The sequence below is a fragment of the Podarcis filfolensis genome, assembly GCF_964270895.1.
Source record: "Podarcis filfolensis genome assembly, chromosome: 3".
NCBI classification, from domain to species: domain Eukaryota; kingdom Metazoa; phylum Chordata; class Lepidosauria; order Squamata; family Lacertidae; genus Podarcis; species Podarcis filfolensis.
Window position 1 is genome coordinate 17272231 of NC_139606.1, and position 8502 is coordinate 17280732.

At 44.0% G+C, this 8502-nt stretch overlaps 1 protein-coding gene across 6 annotated transcripts; it reads right to left on the reverse strand.

Moving 5' to 3' along the window:
- Nucleotides 1-1959: 1959 nt before the first annotated feature.
- Nucleotides 1960-8082, reverse strand: LOC310759752 (uncharacterized protein). Of its 6 annotated transcripts, none has more exons than XM_083607445.1 (5): nucleotides 7941-8082; nucleotides 4962-5060; nucleotides 4203-4286; nucleotides 3043-3128; nucleotides 1960-2537 (listed from the first exon to the last, which is right to left on the reverse strand). In XM_083607445.1, the coding sequence occupies exons 3-5, from the start codon at nucleotides 4267-4269 to the stop codon at nucleotides 2055-2057; spliced, it is 636 nt and encodes a 211-aa protein (XP_083463571.1). In that variant the 5' UTR covers nucleotides 4270-4286; nucleotides 4962-5060; nucleotides 7941-8082; the 3' UTR covers nucleotides 1960-2054. The 6 variants fall into 6 exon arrangements, with proteins under 6 accessions (XP_083463571.1, XP_083463567.1, XP_083463570.1 ...); XM_083607441.1 differs by having other exon boundaries at nucleotides 4958-5060; XM_083607444.1 differs by having other exon boundaries at nucleotides 4958-5060; nucleotides 7737-7951.
- Between the last annotated feature and the right edge of the window lie 420 nt (nucleotides 8083-8502).

Here is an 8502-nt window from a genome sequence, read left to right on the forward strand (position 1 = left end):
CATATTAAAAATACAGTGGTACCTCAGGTTACATACGCTTCAGGTTACATACACTTCAGGTTACAGACTCCGCTAACCCAGAAATAGTGCTTCAGGTTAAGAACTTTGCTTCAGGATGAGAACAGAAATAGTGCTCCAGCGGCGTGGTGCAGCAGCAGGCCCCATTAGCTAAAGTGGTGCTTCAGGTTAAGAACAGTTTCAGGTTAAGAACGGACCTCCGGAAGGAATTAAGTACTTAACCCGAGGTACCACTGTAGTTATTAAATATTTCTTGCCTTTCATGCCAAAGCTCTGGTGCTTTTTTCATAAGCACTTTTAATTTCATCAATATTGAATGATTCCTCCTGCCTCCCCGTTATTTTCTTACTTGGTTTTTCTATACACAAAGCTTTTCCTCAGATGTCCTGCAGTGGCATATTGAACATCTCCAGACTTTTAAGCTACAGGAGAATGCAGTAGTCATGAACTATTATTAATATTTATATAATTTTCCCTGTACAGACGTAAGCCTGGACCAACATTTGCTCTTTTGTGTCATTATAACTGCTATTTGCCTTTTTTTTTTTTGTTCTTGGCATTTATTGCTCTCCATCACATTAGCTTTCATAATCCCTTTCTCTTTGTTTAAAACAATCTCATGGCTTTTACACCTGCCGGTGGTGCTGGATCATAATTTATTTGCTTTGCTTGAGAGATGAAAGTGGAGGCAGCATCATGTCTCAGCGTTAAAGAAATGCAATCATTTCACTTATGTGCATATTTCCAGATTACCCTCATCTTCCTAATGGAGGTTAGGCCATTTGAACAAAGGGGGCACTGTCTCCCGATCCCTGTCTGCCCTCAGCCAGACAGTGCTCCCCCCCCCAGCCACCGCCAACCTGCCTTCCTGATTTCCTTACAACCAGTTCAGAGGGTGCCACTGCCCATCAGATTCCTCTTCCTTTCATCTGCATCCAGTGGGCTCATACCACCGGTTTATGAAGCTGTGTACACACGACATTCACCACAATCTACTTCTATCTCATAGTTTCTGGAGAAATGCTGCATTCTGAGTGTCTCCACCCCCATCCTTCAGCCCGGACACTGAGGTCCAACTCCAAGGCCCCTGTGGCGGTTCCCTCGCTGTGAGAAGCCAAGTTACAGGGAACCAGGCAGATGGTCTTCTTGGTAGTGGCGCCCGCCCTGTGGAACACCCTCCCAGCAGATGCCAAGGAAATAAACAACTATCTGACTTTTAGAAGACATCTGAAGGCAGCCCTGTTTAGGGAAGTTTTTAATGTTTGATGTTTTATAGTGTTTTTAATATTCTGCTGGGAGCGGCTCAGAGTGGCTGGGAAAACCCAGCCAGAGGGGTGGCATTTTTCACCTTCTCACCCCTTGCTTTTTCCTGTAAGACCTATTGCAGTCGTTAAGAGTCGTCAACAGGCTCATCACAGCTATCTGCCAATCACCCTTCTGAGTAATACCCCTCCCCACCTTCTCACTATATAGAAGGATCTGGCAACTTCTGTTTCAGTGTATCTGAAGAAGTGTGCATGCACACGAAAGCTCATACCAAGAACTAACTTAGTTGGTCTTTAAGGTGCTACTGGAAGGAATTTTTTTTGTTTTGTTTTGACTATGGCAGACCAACACGGCTACCTATCTGTAATAAATTGTTGTTGTTGATGATGATGATGATGCACTTTACATACACACAAGAATTTCCACATGACCCACAACCCTGATTACACAGGGTTCCAAGGTACATGGAAACCTCTGTGTGTATGTGCCTTTTGTGTTGAGAGAATGCATGTGGCATTCTTCTGAAGAGAGCATGAAAGGTGAGGTTTTAAGTTGCAAAATGAGCACTTTTTTTTAAAAAACCCCACACCATTCTGTATCTTCAAGCATTTAGCCCACTTCCCCCATGCCAGCTGAAAAGCAACAGCAGCAGCAAACGACAAGAACACCCTAGTGTTGTGATATAAATGGGAATGGTTATTTAATAGCACTGTGATGGCAGTGGCGTACATTTTTGTTTCTGAGCAGTGGTTGAGCAATGAACGCCCACCTTAGTGTGGCATCCTCTGGTCCCTATGGTAGCGTGGCTTCTGTGCATTGATAGAAGAGGCATCTTGATAGAAGAGCTTCTCTCTTCCTTCAGGAGGCATGTTTTCTTCAGAAAGCCTCTCCTTAGCCCTGACAGCCACAATTTCCTGGATGATATCCTCTATTTCATTCGCTGTTAAGATCTCTTTCTCTGCCTTTAGATACGATGGCCCTGGAGTTGGCAATTGCCCCCGTGAGGGTTGGAGATCCCATCCAGTATTTGGTTGGATGCCCTCTGGAGCACAAAAGTCAGACAATTGTTCCCTTTTAATTTCCGCTTTTCCCTCCTCCAAATTCCCACCTGCTAGCATTTCCTCCCCTCCCCTTTTATTCTGCTTTTGTTTCTTCTTCACTCTATCTTCCTCATCGAAGATTTTCTGAGCCACGTCCAATATACTAATCCACTGAGGAGAGTAAGAAAACTTTCTCCATTTCTTTGAGGGCTCCTGAAAAAAGGCCAAGCATACTTTCACATATAGGGTTAATGGGAAACACTTCCATGGTCTTTATAAGCAGTTGTGCTAATTTCAGATGGAGCATAACTTTCATGCATGCATAAGTTTACCATGATAAATTCTGCCCCTCAACTAAAATGATCAGAGGTGACGGCTGTCTCCATTATACTTGGCTTGTGAGTTTCCCAGAGCAAAGGGTTGGTTATTCTGGGAGAAAAAGTGCCAGATGACATGAATAATGGACCTAATCAAGCCAGGTTTGGGCAGGTGTGGAGGACTCCTTCGTCCCTACCTGCCTGCAGACTGTCTCACCAGAGTAGTGCATGCTCTGATTATCACCTGCTTGGACTACTGCAATGCGCTCTACGTGGGGCTACCTTTGAAGGTTACCTGGAAACTGCAGTTAATCCAGAATGCAGAAGCAGTAACGTAGTCTAGCCCCAACTTATTCTTAGAACAGACCAAATTAACGTCTCGCTGCTTCTGTTAATCTCACCATTAAAGGAATTACAACCCTTGGTGTTAGTTTTCCCATTTTCGCTTTCTTCAACTCCACAGCTGACTGTGATTCTTGGAGAAGACCTGCAATGAACATTGCGCAGAATTAGAAAATTGTCATTTGCTTATTTAAATGAATATTTGCAGATGCTTATGGAACAAGATTATGAAATGCAAAGCAGCATGAATATCTGTGTCTTAGATACACATAATAAAATCCATGGCTTAGATCCGTATCATATCCCACTTTTCAAAAGGGATGGGTGAACCTGCTAACCCCATTAGCTTGGCTCGGGATTTTTCCAAATCCCAACTTCCCCAAATGGTCTCTTCTGTTTTCAGGATCTCGCAATTATGTAGTCCAAACCCCTGCCATTTGCACCTGAGCTTTCCCCATTGCATTTAGGCTTACCAGATCCCTATCAACTCTACTGCCTAAATGGCAACATTAACATTCCTTGCCTCATACTGGAGAAACAAGAAAATATAAGATGTTGGTTCAGGCAGGGTAAGGAAGCCAGTATACAGTTCATTATGTACAGCTGGTTACTCAAACTAGCCATTTTACTCTCTGTAACTATTTACTACTACTACTACTACTACTACTACTACTACTAACCTGCCCTTCACCCTAAGGTCCCAAGGTGGGTTACAACCAGTGCTTTTTTTCTTTAAAAAAATGTTTATGGGTATTCTCATTTTGACTTTGATTCACTTTGGCTTACAGCTGATTTTTTCCCTGGGCCTGCCAGAATATGATGGTTGACTAGGCTGGGGGTGTTATTGGGTTGTTCTTTTTATTTTGATTATATACTGTATTTTCCCATGTATAAGACTAGGTTTTCTCCCTAAGAAATAATGTCAAAAAATAGGGGGCGTCTTATACATGGATAGTGCTGAGGGTGGACTGACGATTGGTTGTTGCCCCCAAAATTGCCTTATACATGGGGGCGTCTTATAAATGGAAAAATATGGTATATTGTGGTTATATATTTTGATTTGTTCTGTGAACCACCCTGAGACCTCCGGGTATAGGGCAGTATATAAATTCAATAAATAATAGTAATAGATTGCACATTGTCAAACACCCCCCCAACCCTATTGGCACGCCGAACTCCAGTTACACACAAGAATCGATAAGGTTATGGTTCTACCTACTAAAGAAAGGAAGGATTGGTTCCAAGGGAGCTGACCTCTGCTCTTCATTTTCCTTCTCTTTGCTCATATGTGAATTCTGCCTTTCTGTATGCACATCGACAAAATTGATAGGTGAATGTATAAATACTGCTTTCTGACTGCAGATCAGATAATGGAGCGTGGGGGGGGGGACAGCAGACCTTTAGATTTGTGCATGAAAACACAGGAGATACACAGCGGATGCTAATGTGCCTCTGAGAAAGGGATTTTGCCTTGTTTGGAAGTACTGGGGGGAAAGGTCAACTGTATACATTGGATCCAGACAGTGGCCTAGCGTTGGTTGCTGGCACCCGTGGCAGGCTTGCATACCGTGTGTGTGTGTGTGTGTGTGTGTCAGCCCAGCCCTCACCACTGATGCTGCCAGAGTGACCCCATCCCCAACAGATGAAAGTGGGGTCATGCTGAGCCCCCTGTCTGCCGGCTCAGGGGGGAGCCTGGCCAGCCAACGCAGCCCTTTGCAAGTAGGGATGCGAGGAACATTTTCACCTCTCTCTCCCCTCTCGCTAAGTGGCAGCAAAGCTTGGCTTCAGGAAGGAAGCCAGGTGTACAACATGGCCTTAGCTTACCAACCCCAGCTGCCCAGCCACTATATTTCACAATGTTAAAGGATGCTTATATTGTTGTCAGCTGTTGCTATTTGTGCATGAAGAGGAAAGGTTTGCCTGGAGCTATGGCTAGGCCCATATTACTTTCTTTCTGAAAACAGTGGTACCTACCTACCGCTAACAGCAAGGGTTGCCTCCTAGGGATCTGCATGCGGTCGTTCTTCCTTCTCTTCCTCATTCTCATGAAGATCCAGTTCAGCATCTATCTATTCCTCTGTCAATGCAATAACAGATTTTTAATCTCCTTCAAAGGGGTTCAAATGGCAGTGTGGCGATCACACAGGGTCCCCGGACGTTTGACGGTCTATTGATCCCTGTGCCACCACTATGATCGCTGCCACCAACCCATTTCTCTCGGGCACACACAGAGTCCAGACAGTTGTTAACATTAAACCAAATAAACAAGTTTATTTTATAAGCATTAACAAGTTTATGGTTTCAGATAATTTTTCTTGTCAGTTTCTTAACCTTAGTTTCTTTACCAGCCTATACCTTCCTAATACCTTCTAACTGATTATCCCAACTGTTTAACTGACTCCTCTTAACAGATTCCAGAGTGGCTGGGGAAACCCAGCCAGATGGGCGGGGTACAAATAATAAATTATTATTATTATTATTATTATTATTATTATTCTCTCACTCTCTCACATCAAACTAGCCCAACCCACAGACTTATCCTCCCTCTCCCTTCTCTAACTCCAGACTGACTTCTTAACAACTCTAACTCCTCCCCTTGGGTTCCTGTTGGTTAATCATTTTACCCTTCGTTAACCCTTTCCTTATGACCCAGTATGATGTCACACACCTAGAAGGGCAAACGCCACAGGCAGGTGCATATTTTAAAATGTCAATATGTAGACATGGATGTATGTTATCTATTATAACATTAAAGGTCACATATTTTCACATTTGCACCAGGGGTTATTTATTTGGGCTGGTTTTTGTCACCAGGAGAGGAAAGCATGATCTCTACCTCAAATGCCATCCCCACTCTGGGGTTGTTAGCTTATGAATCTCTGGACAGGACCCAAATGGAGCAAGCAGTGAAACCTGGCGGTTCAGGGTTAGACCCAGAAGGGTCCCAGTGTGGTTAGAGGGTCGAGGTTGAAAATCCCCACTCAAATCATGAACCTCACTGGAATGACCTAATTTCCCTCACAGGAATGTTGTAAGGATAAAAGGATGGAAGAGAACCCTACCCAGTGCATCCTGAACTCCTCATAGAAGGGATAAAACCAGAGCAAGCAAACAAACAAACACATTTTTAAAATGGTACCTGGCACACTGAGGCAGAGCCTGGCGGAATTTGGTCAGTCATGGTGAGGGCCAAATGGAAAAAAGAAGGCATTGTTGGGCCAACTCTGGAGATTCCTGGCTTTTCAGACCTACTATTGGTTCCCTGTCAGAATGTAGTTTTAGTGGTTGGACAGACTAGATAACAAATGAATGCTTAGCAACCAAAACCCTTCTACTGATGCAAGTGTCTGAGAAGCATTACCATGCAACACCTACACATGTTCTCTCTGATACTTCTGCAATCATGAGAGCTACACTCCTGTATTATTACTTTTTTTTTTTTAAGGGGCAACCCACAAATTGTGGGACCATGGCCTCCTTCTCCTTGCAGCCAAATGAAATATGCATACATGCCCGTTGACTTAATGAGTGCAATGTTCAAAGTGCTGCTTTTGACCTATAAAGCCTTAAACGGCTCAGGATCACAGTACCTCAAGGACCTCCTCTCTCCATTTGAACCTATCTGGACCCTGAGATCATCTTCTGAGACCCTTCTTCATTCGCCTCTTCCTCGAGAGGTCCGGAGGATGGCAGCACGAGAACAGGCCTTCTCTGCAGTGGCTCCCCATCTGTGGGATGCTCTCCCCAGGGAAGTTTGACTGGCGCCTTCATTATACAGTGGTACCTCAGGCTAAGTACTTAATTTTTTCCAGAGGTCTGTACTTAACCTGAAACTGTTCTGAACCTGAAGCACCACTTTAGCTAATGGGGCCTCCTGCTGCTGCTGCGCTGCCGGAGCACAATTTCTGTTCTTATCCTGAAACAAAGTTCTTAACCTGAAGCAATATTTTTGGGTTAGCGGAGTATGTAACCTGAAGCGTATGTAACCTGAAGTGTATGTAACCCGAGGTACCACTGTGCACCTTTATGCACCAGGCAAAAATGTTCCTTTTTAACCAGGCCTTTGTTGACCTGATTGACATCCCATACCCTTTTAAAATGTGGCTCTTTTTTTGGGGGGGGGTGTTATTGGGTTATTGTTGTTATTTTGATTTTATATATTGCAATCTATATATACACCTGAGACCTCCGGGTATAGGGCGGTATAATAATAATAATGATGATGATGATGATGACGATGATGATGTTGCACTGAATTTTGTGCATCGTATTGAAGTTGGCTTTGGTACAGTGAGAATGGATGACCATTTGCTTGCTTGTGGACTTACCCCTTCAGAAAACTAAAGTTGGGGGGGGGGAGGGACTGCTCATGCAATGAAGGTTTCTCATCTTATTCCATCCACTGTAGCCCCTTGCAGACTCTGAAAAGCTTCTCAAAGGAGGATCAGAGGATCGGGACTTTCTCCTGAACAGTATGGAGGGTGGCAAGGGGGTACGGAATGGCAAAGGAAATTGCCAAATATCAGGTGCAGCTACAGGAATGGGTCTACTGCCTTCAGCTGAGTGCAGTGTGCATTATTATTATTTATTGAATTTATATACCGCCCTATACCCAGAGGTCTCAAAACATAAAGGCCATAGGGTGGGGAGGCGGAGCCACACATACTGCCACATATACAACTAATGGATACACGAATAGGGGTACTAACAGTTTGGCTACATTTCTTACTGGGAAGATATTTGAAATCTCCACCTGGTTTCAGTTTGTAGCCCAAAAGGTGTGCCTCAGAACATATACCAGCACTTGCTAAGTTTATCCACAGTTACTGTTGTGCTTCCATTGTAAAGAAAGAGCTACTAAGTTGTACAGAGCCATTCAAAGGTGACCTCGCTCCAATGGGAGATGAGCCTAGATTTTTGCAGCTCAATTTTTTTGCTGCCTTTTCCATGACCATACCTCTGCACTGTGGTCAGAAATAATCTTAGTAGTAACCGGTTCAAGATCTTCACTTGCACGGCAGTTGGTAGGCATTAACCAAGGCAGTTGAGCTGTTCTGTGATGTCACAATAGGAGGCTAGAGGTCTAGTGTGCCATAGAGCTAGTCCTCTATGGTTGCAGAGAGAGATGCATTTCTTGTTGATCCTTTTGCAGATTACAGTGGTACCTCGGGTTACATACGCTTCAAGTTACATACGCTTCAGGTTACAGACTCCGCTAACCCAGAAATAGTACCTCGGGTTAATAACTTTGCTTCAGGATGAGAACAGAAATTGTGCTCTGGCGGCGTAGCAGCAGCAGGAGGCCCCATTAGCTAAAGTGGTGCTTCAGGTTAAGAACAGTTTCAGGTTAAGAACGGACCTCCGGAACAAATTAAGTACTTAACCCGAGGTACCACTGTACTTCAGCGAAGGTCGTTCCGAAGGAAATGTAGATGGTGATCAACAGGCCCCTATAAACTGCAATTCGCAGTACAAAATGCCAGTAGGATAGACCAAAACACCGTGAGTTCTGACCAAAA

What these genes read in the sequence shown, in the direction of transcription:
- LOC310759752 (XM_083607441.1), bottom strand. Translation starts at nt 5,048, where the DNA reads ATGCTGAACTGGATCTTCATGAGAATGAGGAAGAGAAGGAAGAACGAC. An exon ending in ACCAATCCTTCCTTTCTTTA is followed by an intron (nt 3,129 to 4,202) that starts GTAGGTAGAACC and finishes TGTTCATTGCAG; the next exon opens with GTCTTCTCCAAGAATCACAG. An exon ending in GGGTTGTAATTCCTTTAATG is followed by an intron (nt 2,538 to 3,042) that starts GTGAGATTAACA and finishes GCCTTTTTTCAG; the next exon opens with GAGCCCTCAAAGAAATGGAG.